Here is a 17,131-nt window from a genome sequence, read left to right on the forward strand (position 1 = left end):
GGCAACTGGAGAATCCTTCACCTCCCTCCATTACCAGTTCCGGCTTGGGATATGTACAATATCTGGAATAGTCCAACAGACCTGCCGGGCATTGTGGGATTGTCTACACGAGGAGTACATCCCACAGCCAACACAGGAAAGGTTTTTTTTTTTTTTTTTTTTTTTTTTTGGTAATTTCATACCAAGGTTCCTTTTTTGTATACGAAAAACTTTTTTGTAATTTTTCCGTTTTTGTTTGAGTTATGGTACCTTTACACCAATTTTGTGTAATTAAAGTGGGGTGTTTTTTCCATGTACACCACCGGTGTACCTTTACCCAAGTGTTGTGTGTGTATATACATGTACACCACTGGTGTACCTTGAACCTTTTTTTTACCTTTACCCAAGTGTTATGTATTTAACCTCAGCACCACTGGGTTTTTTTTTTTTCCTTGACACTAAAGAAAAAAATTAAACCACACAATAAAATTGTTTTGAAACAAAAAATATTTTACTTTTATGAAAATTTTTAACAAATTTACAGATGCCAGTATTGCTGGGTGGAGATATCGAAGGGGTTAACAGGGTTGACCACATCGAGGGGGGGGGCAGAGGGCTGGGAACAAGGTTGGTGAGGATCAGAAGTGGAAGGGGGGTTTAAAACATGAGGTTGGGATGGGAGTTGATGGACAGACGAGGTTTGTGGGAACATTGAAGGTGTGGGTGGGTACGGTGAGGTCATTGGGGTATAATGCAGTGGGGAAGGAAGGTACTGAGAAGAATGGAATGGGGAATTAAAGAAAGGAGAAGAAGTGGTGGGAGGATGGACGGTGGAATGAGAAGGTGATGGAATAGGTGCATGGGTAGATTGGAAGGCCTGGGATACTGCAGTCACTAGAGCATTGTGACTTGCTTGCATCACATGCATCTGTAGGTGAGGATTTAAATCTTCCATTTGCCGGACAACTGACTGAAAAAAAAAATATGTCTCGGCGCTTGGTTTGACTCTGAATTCATCCTCTCCATATAACTTCTGATTTCCATGACATTTTCATTTATCATGTTCAGCCCAGAAGTTATCTGCTGTCCTAAATGTCGGGATGCATTCTGGACGGTTGAATTCAGATTCAGTCAGACAAAGTCATCCTTTCCTGACATCTCTGATGCTGCCGTCCAGAACCAAAAGTTGGTCGAGATGTTGCGGCAGTGTCAGAGGGGTGGGGTAAAGGGTACTGTAAATGTCACCTGCAGCTTCATGTGATGAAGACTGCCCTTCTGCTTCAGTGCTGGTGGATGGGACAGAGGGATGACACAAGAGGGAAGGTACAGAGGGGTCGGATACCTCGATGTGGTCCCCGGTGGCGGTCTCCGAAGGGATCACTCCAGAGGGAGGCAACTCAGAAGCAGGCTCCCGAGTGCTGCAGATGGTGCTATAAAAGAGAAAAAAAAGATATATTAATATATTGATATTTAATTTGGCCTTGCTACAAAAAAAAATTAGGTTAAACATGTAAACATTTGTACTACAGAAATGGTGTGTGGAATATTTACCTTCTGCTCACCATCGTCGACTGGAGGAGCGACAGGGCTCTGTAGTATTTATAACGGCTGCTCCTGTGTCCTCTCGATCCACTCGGGGCCTGCATCTCCTTGTTGAAGTCCCTCTTGATGCGATCCCTGATTGACCGCCACCGTATGATAACCCTGTCACCTGTGAAGCAAAAAAAAACCAGTGGTTAGTGTTCAACACTTCACATGCTGTAATATAAGTTACTGAAATTGGAATACTTATGCACAAAATCCCTGGCCCTAGCATCGAGCTCCTCCCAGTTCTCTATAACCTCCGAACACACTTCATTCCAAAACTGTCGGGTGGTTGGTTGGTCGGCATGGTAGCGGTTCGCCATGTACCACAGTGGCTCCCGCGGTTGCACAGCCTCAATGAAGGTGTCCACATCTATGATGATGCCCTCTTCGACTGGTATGTGGGGAGCACACTGTGAAACCTGTGGGGGGGGAAAGGAATATTAAATTCAGACACATGAGGTTCATTAATCAATCACCCAAATAAAGTGTTACTTACTGTTCGCCGACCACCGGAAGCATCACCTCGACGACGCTGGGATGTCCTGGGAGTCGCTCTAGTGCGGGCACCGGATTGTGAAGACTGTAATAAAAAAAAAAAAAAGTTATGTGCTTGCATGAATGCGTAGTTATTGTGTGTGCTGTGATGAATGTTCGTGTTGGGTGTAGCATTATGTATGTCAGTGTTCGTATCTGCTAAACTTACACTCTGCGCGCCCCCTCCTTGCATTTCTCCACCCTGCATGTCTCCTCCTGGAAGCTTCTCAGATTCTGCTTCCTGTGAAAACATAATACATGCATATAGGGTTAAAAAAAACAAAACATTATTTATATTACCTCAGTTCGCTGATGATGGGAGGGGGGGGGCTCCCAGAAGAAGACATTATTGCTGCGGTCTAGCTTGCGGGTTTGCTGCAGTCTGGCTGGTGGGTCCTTCCTGAACGGATCTGCAAGTATAAAGACACTTGTTAAGCTACTATACAAAGGATAACACACAAAAATTGAGCTTGGTTTGAGTTGGTACACATGCAGCATATAAATGCATGTTCACATGGCCAAAAAGCATACAAAACCTACAAAAGACAAAATGAAAAAAACCCTTCTGTAATTAAAAAAGTAAAAAGCAAAAGTGCATTTAAATCATACAGAGTTCTTAGTAATACTGTATTTGATCAAACATAGCATAAAAGTCGTCCCACCATCGACAAGGTGACTCTGTGGTCGGGGAGGTCCTACACTGTCTAATATTAAAAAAAAAAAGTGGTTTGGTACCGTGTTAGCCAGTAGAAAAAAATATATATAAAGTGCTCTCACTGAGAGAAACAAAATAGGAATTTTGTGGGTATGATACCTTTTTATTCCATTAAAAGGTATCATACCCACAAGATTCCTATTTTGTTTCTCTCACTGAGAGCACTTTATATATATTTTTGTCTAATATTAAAAACCTTATGTGTCAAAGTTGACGCTTGTGTGAATAAGAGCAGACAAGGACCAGGTCCCAACCACTGGACACCAGTCAGGGGAAGCCCTTAAATACAATTTCCAGCTCAGGAGAGGGAGGCCACACCCCAGCTTGCACAGAATGCAAAAATACAAAGAAAAAACACAAAAACACAGAGTCACCTTGTCGATGGTGGGACGGCTTTTATGCTATGTTTGATCAAATACAGTATTACTAAGAACTCTGTATGATTTAAATGCACTTTTTCTATTTACTTATTTAATTATAGCAGGGTTTTTTCATTTTGTCTTTTGTAGGTTTTGTATACAAAGGATAACAAAAGCTTTCAGGCCTTTATACTTGCTGGGAAAATTGAAGTATTTTCTCTGGGTCTGCTGCGGTCTAGCTTGCGGGTCTGCTGCGGACTGGTGCGTCTGCAGAGGTATGGTTTGCAAAGGATCTGCAAGTATAAACACACTTGTTATGTAAAAAATAAAAAAAAAAATGTTCAGATATATTTTGATTGAAAAACCACCCCAAAAAATTCAATGTTGATATGCACAATGCGCAACCTTCCCAACCCTACAACTCGTGTTGCCCTTTAAAAAAAAAAAAAACAAAAAAACAAAACCTTGGTATTGTATGTATACTCACACTTTAAAGTGACCTGGTTTTGGTATTGCATGTGTGTAATTCCCTGCTTCAGAGATAACTGAGAATCTATCAGTGAGCGTATACCCACACTTAACGTGACCTTGTTTAGGTATTGCACGTATACCCAAACTTAACGTGGCCTTGTTTAGGTGTTGCACGTATACCCACACTTAATGTGACATGGTTTTACAATGATACTACGGACAGTTTTTGGAGACAGTTTTCATTTATTATAATTTTTTTTTGTTTTCATTTTTTTTTTTTTTTTTTTTACAAGTAGGAGCTACTATGCTCTTTATTTTAAATACCACAGTACATGAAAAAATATAAATTGCTGAACACATGCTACAGTTACACTACATACAATACACACAACACACAATCACAGCACAATTTGAAATATTCAAATAAAATTAGTATGAAAATAAAATGCAGTACACATGCAACAACAAAAAACAAGTAAACTATGAAAAAAAATGCATAATAAAAATATACACACACACACAGACATGCAGCACTGGGAGGCCACATGCACACAGCCAGGCTATACACACACACACACACACACATACACACACGTAGTGTACACACACGTAGTACACACACAGGTAGTGTACACACACGTAGTACACACACAGGTAGTACACACACACATAGGTTATACTCACACTTGCAGGCGTCTTTGCTGGCAGGCTGTTGGTGCTGGCACTGGCAGGACTCTTGGTCCTGGCTTGGCACTGGCAGGCCTCTCGGTCCTGGCTCGGTGGTGGCAGGCCTCTTGGTCCTGACTTGTTGTTGGCAGGTGCAGGCTTCTGGTGGCAGGCCTCTTGATGCTGGCAGATGCTTGCTGGCTGGCAGGCTGTGTCTGGTATCTTTTCTCTTCCGTCTTGATGCTGGTACTGCATGTCTGGGCCCAATTAGTCCACCTTACATAGTTTTTGGACTGTCTGAAAAAGCATCTTTTTTTTCTGAGCATGCTCAGTGCGAAAAAGTGGATTCCGCTAAATGGTGATCCGCCATTTTGATGCAGACAAAAAAAGTTACAAAGTCCGTCCACCTCAGACAGAATCCGCCAGAAATCTTGCGGATCCGCCGAGTAGCGGACGTAACGGACGACCATCCGCCACTAATGTAATTCAATGGGAAAAAACGGCGGATCCACCAAAAAAAAAAGCGAATCCGCCATTTTCAAAATTTGGCGGATTTTGACTGACGTCGAAAAACTGAAGTGTGAAACAGGCCTTAGTAATAAGAATTGATGTTGACATTGAAATGGGCACTGTAGGTGTATTTACTGTCCTCCACTCCCTGACGACTTTGCTTCCCCATTGACTTGCATTGGGTTTCGAGTTTGTCGGACCCCGACTTTTCTCTATAGTCGGCCGATTTCATTCGTCTCAACTTTTGAGAAAGTCGGGTTTCATGAAACCCGACTCGACCCTAAAAAAGGCAAAGTCGCTCATCTCTACTTAAAACCTTTTCCATTTGCCATATTCCCCTGTATAAAACAAAAAAAAAAAACCCTTCTACACTCCTCCAGTCTATGCAATGTCAGTGGCTGGTCTCTGGGGCTCGCGTGATGTTATCCCACGTGAGCCCTACGCACGATCGATCGGCAGCCACTTCACTCCTATGGATGTAACTGACACCTAGAAGAAGAGAGGAGCAGCAGCTCACACTTCCGTGTGTCCGTTTTTCTTTCCTATGTGAGCGAGGGATTGTGTGCAGTGCTCACGTGGCATAATATCATGTAAGCCACGGAGATCAGTCTAGGGAACAGCACCAGTACTTGAATTGAGTATAGATGTTGGTGTTTTACATGGGGGAATATGGCAAATGACAAGTTTTCGTCTGAGAAGTGGACAGGTCAGCCCAGGTTCAGATGGCCTTACTAAAACTTTAAGGGTGTGTGCACACGCTGCGGATTTTGCTGCGGTTTTCAATCCAAAGAAAGAATTGACATGTCAATTCTTTCTGTGGATTCCCCTGTGGTTTGCCATCTCCTCCATTGAGGAGATCAAAAAGCGCAGGGCAAAACCGCAGAGCAATCCGCAGGTAAAACCGCAGGTCTTTTGACCTGTGGTTTCTACAAAATCCGCGCGGATGAATCCGCACCTAAATCCGCAGCGTGTGCACACAGCCTAACACCACTGGACTGGATCTGTGTGCTTGCCCGAGTGCATGAGTTGCTGGCAATTTTGCATACACTAGTCTGACCTAAATTTTACCAGAATAGTGCGTACTTTCATTTATTTTATGGGTTTTTTTTTTCTCTATTTTTTTTTCCCCTCCAGGCCATTTGGACTTTATGATAGCAACATGTACCACTGGTCTAAGGCGTATCATGCGAGATGGGGTTAGATAGATACAGTGCCTACAAGTAGTATTCAACCCCCTGCAGATTTAGCAGGTTTGATAAGATGCAAATAAGTTAGAGCCTTCAAACTTCACACAAGAGCAGGATTTATTAACAGATGCATAAATCTTACAAACCAAAAAGTTATGTTGCTCAGTTAAATTTTAATAAATTTTAAACATAAAAGTGTGGGTCAATTATTATTCAACCCCTAGGTTTAATATTTTGTGGAATAACCCTTGTTTGCAATTACAGCTAATAATCGTCTTTTATAAGACCTGATCAGGCCGGCACAGGTCTCTGGAGTTATCTTGGCCCACTCCTCCATGCAGATCTTCTCCAAGTTATCTAGGTTCTTTGGGTGTCTCATGTGGACTTTAATCTTGAGCTCCTTCCACAAGTTTTCAATTGGGTTAATGTCAGGAGACTGACTAGGCCACTCCAACACCTTGATTTTTTCCCTCTTGAACCAGGCCTTGGTTTTCTTGGCTGTGTGCTTTGGGTCGTTGTCTTGTTGGAAGATGAAATGACGACCCATCTTAAGATCCTTGATGGAGGAGCGGAGGTTCTTGGCCAAAATCTCCAGGTAGGCCGTGCTATCCATCTTCCCATGGATGCGGACCAGATGGCCAGGCCCCTTAGCTGAGAAACAGCCCTACAGCATGATGCTGCCACCACCATGCTTGACTGTAGGGATGGTATTCTTGGGGTCGTATGCAGTGCCATCCAGTATCCAAACGTCACGTGTGTGTTTGGCACCAAAGATCTCGATCTTGGTCTCATCAGACCAGAGAACCTTGAACCAGTCTGTCTCAGAGTCCTCCAAGTGATCATGAGCAAACTGTAGACGAGCCTTGACATGACGCTTTGAAAGTAAAGGTACCTTACGGGCTCGTCTGGAACGGAGACCATTGCGGTGGAGTACGTTACTTATGGTATTGACTGAAACCAATGTCCCCACTGCCATGAGATCTTCCCGGAGCTCCTTCCTTGTTGTCCTTGGGTTAGCCTCGACTCTTCGGACAAGCCGGGCCTCGGCATGGAAGGAAACTTTCAAAGGCTGTCCAGGCCGTGGAAGGCTAACAGTAGTTCCATAAGCCTTCCACTTCCGGATGATGCTCCCAACAGTGGAGACAGGTAGGCCCAACTCCTTGGAAAGGGTTTTGTACCCCTTGCCAGCCTTGTGACCCTCCACGATCTTGTCTCTGATGGCCTTGGAATGCTCCTTTGTCTTTCCCATCTTGACCATGTATGAGTGCTGTTCACAAGTTTGGGGAGGGTCTTAAATAGTCAGAAAAGGCTGGAAAAAGATAATTAATCCAAACATGTGAAGCTAATTGTTCTTTGTGCCTGAAATACTTCTTAATACTTTAGGGGAACCAAACAGAATTCTGGTGGTGTGAGGGGTTGAATAATAAATGACCCTCTGAATAAACTTTTCACAATTTAAAAAAAAATTACACAAAGAAATAACATTCTTTTTTGCTGCAGTGCATTTCACACTTCCAGGCTGATCTGCAGTCCAAATGTCACAATGCCAAGTTAATTCCGAATGTGTAAACCTGCTAAATCTGCAGGGGGTTGAATACTACTTGTAGGCACTGTATACTGGTCAAGGGCGTATCAGGCGAGTTGGGATTAGATACACGATTCTGGGGTGTATCACTCATTCCAATGGGAAAATAGATACACGGATCTGGGGTGTGTCACCCATGCCCATGATGGGATTAGATACATAGGTCTAAGGCGTATCACTATGCCCATGATGGGATTATACACACTGGTCTGGGGCATATCATGCAGGATGGTGATTAGATACATGTGTTTGTAGCAGCCCACAGCCACCCCAGAATTTGCGAATCACATTAGATGCGCCAATTCTGGCACTTCACCTTCACTCTTCCTCCTTGCCCTTGGGTGGTGGAAATTAGGGTAATGGTAATTAGGGTTGATGTCAGCTGTGATTTGTCAAACATTAGGCCAATATTTCAGATTTTAAAATCATTTTTCACGCTGGCATTATAAATTAGGCCGGGGTCACACTAACCGACGCAAAATACGGTCAGTATTTTACATGCGTAATACGGATGAATGGCCCCTAAACAGTGCTCCGTATGTCATCCGTAATCAAGGTGTGGTCGCGTATTTTGCGCATGTCAGCATCCGTATGTAATCCGTATGGCATCCGTATGCAATCCGTATGGCGAGATTTTCTCGCAGGCTTGCAAAATGGACATATAATGGAGCCCTATGACAGGGTTTCTAACAGAAACCAAAGAATAGATATAGACACATAGAATGCGTGTGTATATATATATATATATATATATATATATATATATATATATATATATATATATATATATATATATATATATATATATATATTCTATGTGTCTATATCTATTCTTTCGTTTCTTTATTAAACCTGTCAGTGTGAGTTTACGGTATAGCGCACTGAATTGCCGGCTTTGCTAAAAGACACCTGGTGCGTATTTCTCGCAGGTCACATGTGTGGTCCGTGTGTAATCCGTATTTTTTGCGCACCCATAGACTTGCATTGGCATACTACGCCCGTAGTATGCTGACATTCCCAGCATGCTGCGATTGGCACGGAGCGTAGAATACGGATGAGAAATATACGCCTGGTGCGAGGGACCCCATAGAGAATCATTGGTCCGGGTCTAATGCGGGCTTTTAGCGCCTCTCACTCGGCCATATTCCTCGCCACTGTGACCCCGGCCTTATTCTAATTTACTGAGATAATGACTTTTGAGTTTTCATTGGCTGTAAGCCATAATCATCAACATTAACAGAAATAAACGCTTGAATTAGATCACTCTGTAATGACTATATATAAAGTTTTACTTTTTGTATTGAAGAACTGAAATTGACATTTTGATATTCTAATTTTGTGAGACGCACCTGTACTGCATCCTGGTATATATGGTCCCATGCTACTGGTATATATGACCTATACATCCTGATATGTAATTCATCATGGTATAGTAGGGTCAGCACGGTGGCTCGGTGGCTAGCACTGCAGCCTTGCAGCGCTGGAGTCCTGGGTTCGAATCCCTCCAAGGACAAAATCTGCAAGGAGTTTGTATGTTCTCCCCGTGCTTGCGTGGGTTTCCTCCAGGTTCTCCGGTTTCCTCCCACACTCCAAAGACATACTGATAGGGAATTTAGATTGTGAGCTCCAATGTGTGCAAACTGTAAAGCGCTATGGAATATGTTAGCGCTATATAAAAATAAAGATTATTATTATAGTACATGGCCACATATGTTCAATACATAGAAAAAAAACCACTTGTACTTGCCTTTGTTCTCACACAACGCTGCACCCAATTCAGTGTGTTCAGATCACATGAGTGCAACAAAAAAGCAGCAATCTCCTCCTACAGCTGTGACCTGAAACGAAGGCTCTTATGCCCAGGGGCTGCGGTAAGTGAGGTGTGTAACTCTCCTATGTCAGCCCTCAGTGGTTAAAGTTAAAATTGTAAGGAAAAAAATAGATTATATAATCAATAATTACTAATACAAAATTAAAAATCTCTGTACCTTCCCTTTTAAAGAAATGATAGAAATAACTCCACTGCATCTTGTATCCATTAAATAGTAGTTAAACTTTTGAGTGTGTTTTTTTTTTTAATTTGGCAGGCTCTTACGGTAAACTACACTGCGCACTCTTCTGGGGTCTATTGAGTTTTCAGTATTGCTCTCAGGACTTCTAAGAGTCTGGACTCGGCTGTGTGCACACTCGGACAGGAGCTCTAAGTGCCTGTCCAAGGAGCTTCATACTGTTTGGAGGTCTATTGAGTAATCTGTGGGGTTTATGGCACTTGGAGTGCCTGACAAATTAGTAAAAACAGGTTCAAAGTTAAGTTACACTAACCATTGCCTAGGAAGTGTATGTTTTGATATATTTATGTACATTTATTGTGCGGCTGAATATTGGACAAAGCAAAGGCTAGTTGCCAAATTACTTAGCGATTTTTGTTTTGACAATTGTGCAGCCATTGCATTGGCCTCCTTTAAAAAAAGGTGAGAGGTGTTTGGGTTTTTTTTGCATGTTAATATTTAGGTCAGTTCAGGTACTGGGGCACAATTTCACATTTCTGGTTAAATTTATGTAAACAAAAAAACGTGGCTTTCATGACTTGTACCATACTTTTATTTGATTTCCCCTTCTTGTCTCAGAAGGGGTAATGGCTTTGGTGAAAAGGGGAATATTTTTTGACACCCTGAGGTAAGAAAAATAAAGCACAATCATTTTGGCCCAGATTTCTGGCGCAAAATAAGACTTCTTATTTATGGTATAAATTCAGACTAGAAAGTGTTAAGATGCACTAGATTTAGCAAGAAGCATGAGCCACTATGATAAATGTGTCAAAATGGAAGAATTCCAGTATAAATATGGCCCACTTTGTTTTACCAGGATTGGGAAACCTGGACTAAAGAAGCTCAGACAGCGGACACTGCATACCTTTCTTTTGCATACTAGTCTCCATAAAGTATGATATATATCCTGTCAAGGAAAAGCTGGGTGTGAGGTATAAGGAATGCAGGAAAACTGTATATCCCGAGTAAAGGCTAGTTTGCTGAGGGCTTTGGTGTCTCCTGTTTTGCAGCCTGGATTAGTATGGAATGACATGCAGGTTTGGGTAGGGGGCCATTCTTCACTTCATGTTTATTTTTTTCCTATCACTGTTAGTGCAGATGTTGGGCCGATTCATTACTGAGTTTAGAAAAGTGTCAAGTGGCATCCGTGTGCTCTCTATATTTAACAATACAAAGTATAGGAAAAGCTTTGTAATTTTATTTTATTTCTTTATCCATTTGTGAAAAATGCTGATGACGCTGTTGGTAAAAATGGACACACAGACCATACTGTACATTGATCCATTAGTTGCTCAGTTCCCAATTTGTTAAAAAGGATTTTCAGAAAAAAGTCTGTTTTGTGTGTGTAAATATGTCCATACTTCGGTTATGTTCTATACACACAAAATGTGTGTGTATGTGTATATATATATATATATATATATATATATATATATATATATATATATATATATATATATATATATACATACACACAGATATGGCTGAAAGTGTTGGCACCCTTGAAACTGTTCCAGAAAATGAACTATTTCTCCCTGACATTTATTGCTATTACACACTATTTTTTCCTTTGTGTGTATTAGAACAACACAGAAAAAGAAAAAAAGGCAAATTGGACATCATTTCACACAAAACCCCAAGAAATGGGCCAGACAAAACTGTTGCCACCTTTTCAGGAATTGTGGGGTAAACAACTTTGTTTCAAGCATGTGATACTCGTTCAAACTCACCTGTGGCAAGTAACAGGTGTAAGCAATATAAAAATCACACCTGAAACCAGACAAAATGAGTCAACTTCTCCCCTATCTTTTCATTGTGTGCTAAGCATGGAGAACAGAAAGACAAGAGAACCTTCTGAGGACTTGAAAACCAAAATTGTTGAACAATATCAACAATCTCAAGATTGCAAGTCCATCTCCAGAGATCTTGACGTTCCTTTTTCCACGGTGCGCAACATAATAATGAAGCTTACAACCTTTGACAATGTAGATAATCTCCATGGGCTTGGATAGCAGAGAAAATATGGTGAAAAGTTCCAAAGTAGGTTAGTCTGGTTGGTGGATAAGCAACCCCAATTAAGTTACAAAGAAATTCAAGCTGTCCTGCATGCTCAGGTTGCATCAGTGTCAGTGCAAACTATTCATTGACATTTGAATAAAATGATACGCTATGGTAGGAGACCCCGGAGGACCGCACTGTTGGGGTCGGACTGGCTATCTGGAAATTCTGGCAAACGCCTGATAGGCCGATACAATCAGTGGGCTGCTCGTCTCCATAGAGAAACTCTCCACAAGTTCCTCCAATGACTTAATATTTAGATCCCTGCTCTGCTGCTGCGCAAGGATGGACTCCAGCAGTGTATCCTACCTCCACCCGCTTTACTATGTGATGTCCTTTTCCTCCTATTCAACTACATGATCTGAAGAAGGAAGTAAGCATCAGCGGCCACACTGGCCGTCAGTGAACATCAACACTAGCTACCACAGCCAGCCCAGCAAGTCATTGTGAGTGGCAGCTTCCAAGGACTTGGGAGCAGGCAGTAGTTCCGGGCTTGCTTCTGTCTGCTAGAATACACACTCCTAACCCTTCCACATTCTGGTGGGTCAGGGCCTTTTTCTGTCTTTGGGGATATATTGCGCACAGGCAATAAAACACAGGTACTGTACTTTTGAAGGCGTATTAAGGCCCCGTTACACGCAACGATATTGTGAACAATATCGTTGCGACCTCACCAGTTTGGTGACGTTGCAGCGATGTTGAAGCGACATGGTTGCATGTGACATGTAGCAACGATCAACGATCAGTTGGCTAATCGTTAATTGTTGCCTAATGGTCTGGGCCATAAATCTATCGTTGGTCTCCCACTGGGCAGCACACATCGCTGCATGTGACAGCGAGAGACCAACGATCAGCGAGCTCCCAGCGCCATATAGCAGACACTGGGTGCTGGTATCAAGGGTAAACAGCGGGTAACGAAGCGCCGCGCGGCGCTTATTTACCCGCTGTTTACCCTGGATATCAGCGTGCTCGCTGGTACTGATCGCTGGTGAGTCTGCCTATGTGACAGCTCACCAGCGATAGGCTAACTATGTCCCAGTGATCCCATCCACGTTGGATCTTGGTGGGATCACTGGGACACTGAAGCGTGTAACGGGGCCTTTACTCTCTTGTCACTGAACAGCCCCTTATCACTGTGATAATAAAATGTACTTGCTCAAGACAGGAGGTTAGCCCTTTCATTGTTTTTTTTTCAGTCAGCTATAAGGAGATGTGTTTAGGTAGGCAGTGAAAAAGTTAACCCTAGCAATTTCTGTAAATCTGTTTTATATACCCAGGACACGGATTGCAGATGATGTGTCACTAATGTCTTAACGCTAAGGCCGGCCATAAACATTAGATTGCTGCTGGCCGAACGCTGATTTGTCCGAAACCCATCTTAGCCAACATTCCAATACACAGGAGATGTTATGTAGGTGAGTGCTTCTGCGTCCTATTTGAGAAAAATATATATAAAGTGCTCTCAGTGAGAGAAACAAAATAGGAATCTTGTGGGTATGATACCTTTGATTCTCTTTGAGAAAGCAGCCGACTGACATGTCGGCTGGCGATGTCTTCTCTCCGGGAGGTCAAAACGATCAGCTGTCCAAAATTGGATTAGCGTAATTGACCTCTAGCTGAGCGTGAGTAGACCGAGCATAGTAAACAATGTGAGCTGAGCAATCTGTAATAGATCGCTCACTGTACTTAGGAGCCCACTGTTCTTGGAGGTACAGTTTCTGCTTTGCTTACCCAGGAAGATGCACTGCAGAGAATAATCTTTTGAGCTGCACAAAAGATCATTTCACCTGATGAACAAGCGTTTTGCGCTTTCATTAAGTGATCATCAGGCAGTTTGCACAAAAAGATAATTGTGAAATGAGCTTTATAATAATCTTTCAGTATAAATAAATGCAACCTAATTATGTTGACTCTGTAATAGAGTCCTGCTTTCAAAGTGCCTCCATATATGTTAGACAATGCCTTGGTTCAGACTGCAGTCTCACAAAGTGGGCCAGTCACATCCACAAAATGCAGATCTGACTGGCTCAATAAGCGGTTTGGTCTGTAAATCGGTTGCGCACATTAGGATCTTTTTTTTACACAGGTCTGTGTGGGAAATGAATCATGTGCCCTGGCACACTAGTGCTGTCCATGTGCATAACAGACTGCACCAAGAGAGCTCACAGGTAGAAAACATATTTGCCTGAATGAGCCCTAAAGTTAGTTAAACCTGCTAATTTTGCAAAATTTGCTGAGTAACTAATGCAGGGGTCTCAAAGACTCTGCTCAAGGGCCTAATGCATTCCCTGAGGCTGTCTCCTGTGGCGTGAGCGGCACTGGGTCAGGGAGCAGGAGGAGCACTCGCCGCCCATTAATGACATTGTGCTGAAGCATAGAGTGTTAGAGCTGAGGCATCTTTTTTTTCTGCACTGCTGCCCTGCAAACCGCCACATGTGTACAGTGCGATGATGGCTCTAGCGCACAAGCAGCATTAGCAGGTGTAAGCTGTATATCTAAGCTGACACTCTGCTGCAATGTTTTGGATTGGTATTGGCACCAATCTCGCCTATTTAATTAGAGCCGTCAATCAGTGCTGGGGACGTGGTTACAGCCACCAAGCGATGACTGAAACTGTGCAGGTACAACTCCTAGGCTTTTCAGTGTAAGTCTAGGAGAGCCTCGTTTTGGCCTCATTCTGGCTCTCATAGACATGCAATGAGAGCTTGTGACTGATACCTCTGACTTCCAGTCAGAAGTTGAGGTCACAAAATGGCGCTGCAGGTCTGTAGAAGCACAGATAAAATGTTAAGACAGCAGTGGGTAAGTATAATACTATGGAATGGGGCCTTAGATTAGTAGTATCACTCCAGTGCTGAAAAAAAAGGCTGGAGTGGTACTTTAACCACACAAAAAGTGGGCCTGTGTACTCTCAAATGCCAAGACTGAATTTCAGGCACAGTCTGGTCCTGCCCACTGTTGACACAGACCTAAAAAAGCTAGACTACAGTTTGCCAACATGTATGTGAGTAAGTAAAAATCCTTCTAGGAAAGTGTCTTGCGGACAAATGAGACCAAAATAGAGCTTTTTGTTAAAGCCCATCATTCAACGGTTTACCAAAAACGGAATGAGGCCTAGGAAGAGAAGAATGGAGTGCCTACAGTGAAATATAGAGGTTCAAATAAGTTTTTGGGTGTCTGTTCTGCTTCTAGCACTGGTGACCTAACTGTGCAAGGCATCATGAAATGTGAAGCTTACCAAAGGATTTTGGGTCGCAATATAATGCCCAGTGTCAGAAAGCTGGGTTTGTGTCCTAGGTCATGGGTCTTTGAGCAGGACAATGACTCCAAGCATACTTCAAGAAGCACCTAGAACTGGATGTAAACAAGTGCTGGAAAATTCTCAAGTGGCCAGCAATGAGTTAAGGTACTGTCACACTTAGCGATGTACCAGCGATCCCGACCAGCGATATGACGCGGTGAGGATCGCTGGTACATCGCTAAGTGGTCGCTAGTGAGCTGCCACACAGGCAGATCTCACCAGCGACATCGCTGGGGACGGGGATCGCTACTTACCTGTCACACCAGCCCAGCTCCACGCGTCGCTCGTCCTCACAGCAGGAAGCGCCACAGGAAGCTGACGACGAGAAACAGTCCTGAACGTTCTCGCGCGATCAGCGATAACCAGCGGGGGAGCCGGTCGTAGGTGAGTATCAGACACAGAGATATCGCTAGCAATATCTCTATAACGTCACTAGTTATAGCGATATTGCTAGCGATATCTCTTAGTGTGACATGCCCGTTAGGCTCTAAATGCCATTGAACACCTGTGGAGAAATCTTAAAATTGCTATTGGGAGAAGCCACCCTTCAAATATGAGAGACCTGGCACAGTTTTCAAAAGAAGAGTGGACTAAAATTCCAGTTGTGAGGTGTAAGAAGCTTGTTGATGGTTAAGCAAGTGATTGATTGCAGTTATTTATTCCAAAGGGTGTGCAACCAAATATTAAGTTGAGGGTGCCAATAATGTTTTCCTGCTCATTTTTGGGCCATATAATATATATGTATTATAAATTTCCTGTCAATATGAATGTAAATATTTTTTTAAAGTATTTACATCGATTGTTCTGGCTAACATGTTACCACTTTAACATTTTATTGTACTATCACTGCAAATATGAAAAAACTGAGACAAGGATCCAAATAAGATATGCAGAGTATTAAGCATGTGTGTCTATCTACAAGTCAATAAGTGAAGTCTCAATGCTAATGTGCATACAGCATAAGTATTAATGTTTTTACATAAAATGCAGTATTTTCTAAATTTGTGTATCCTATAATCTGACCGGCCTCACGTGGTTTATTTTCAGGAACCTAATTCCTTTTTAGAAGATCACTGATTTTTAGTAGAAGACACTTTCTCAAATGTTTTAGGTCTCCTTTGCTTACTGTAAGGCCAAATTCACAGGTTGAGTGTTTGGTCAGTATTTTACATCAGTATTTGTAAGCCAAAACCAGGAGTGGGTTTTTAAATACAGAAGTGGTGACGGGTTTCTGTTATACTTTTCCTCTGATTGTTCCGCTCCTGGTTTTGGCTTACAAATACTGATATAAAATACTGAACGTGTGAACGTGGCCTTAAGCCTAATAATAACTGATGTATTTGCAATTCCTATCTTTTATATCCCAACTTTTTCTCTGTGTATTCTAATGTTTTTGTTTTATTTTGTCTTCCAGATGTGACCGCCACAGAAGTCAGCAGGGTAACCAGCTTCATTTTTTTTTTTTTTTTTAATTTCTAGTTTGTAATTATTGGTTCTGAACTTATGAAAGCTGCATTTCAGGTTTATGATCGTCTTTCTGATATCAGTAGTTCTTTGTTGCGTCTGCATCACAGTTTTCTCAACAAGATGCAGGTACAACTGGATAAACAAGGAATACAATAGAACAATGATCACATTCCAAGAATTTTGGATCATTAATATAAGAATATTGGCCCCGATTCATCCTTGCTGTTTCTCCATTTTGCTGGGAGTACATTTTTTCTTTTTAGTGTCTTTAGCATTTGCATGTTATTCTCTATATGTTTTGCGGTGCTTTTTAAGTTGTCTGTCTTTTAAATGTCCATTTATTTTTTTTTCATAGACAATTTTACTTATGCAGATGTTTAGACAAATTCTTGAACTGCACCTTTTACCAAATGTGTTTTTTTTGGTGCACCCAATTAAGAAATTTCAATTAACAGGAACAGAGGAGGTCAAGATAAGGTCTAGTAGACCAAGCAAAATTTCAGCGAGAGCTGCTCGTAGGATTGCTATAGAAGCAAATCAGAACCCCTGCTTCACTACAAAAGATCTTCAGAAAGATTTAGCAGACTCTGAAGTTGTGATTCATTGTTCTACTGTTCAGAGACACCTGTACAAATATGGCCTTCATGGAAAAGTCATCAGAACA

The 17,131-nt window shown here is 42.1% G+C and overlaps 1 protein-coding gene across 5 annotated transcripts in view; it reads left to right on the top strand.

Annotated features, from left to right (window-relative positions):
- Positions 1 to 17,131, top strand: part of PDE10A (phosphodiesterase 10A) — a 785,858-nt gene that overhangs the window by 663,542 nt on the left and 105,185 nt on the right. For all 5 annotated transcript variants that reach the window (XM_073560146.1, XM_073560147.1, XM_073560151.1 and 2 more), the window contains one exon: positions 16,415 to 16,440. In XM_073560146.1, the coding sequence (XP_073416247.1) occupies positions 16,415 to 16,440 (26 nt within the window). The remainder of the gene's footprint in view (positions 1 to 16,414; positions 16,441 to 17,131) is intronic.

Source organism: Dendrobates tinctorius, unplaced genomic scaffold (genome assembly GCF_039654945.1).
Source record: "Dendrobates tinctorius isolate UK_male_01 unplaced genomic scaffold, ASM3965494v1 ptg000293l, whole genome shotgun sequence".
Classification (NCBI taxonomy): Eukaryota; Metazoa; Chordata; class Amphibia; order Anura; family Dendrobatidae; genus Dendrobates; species Dendrobates tinctorius.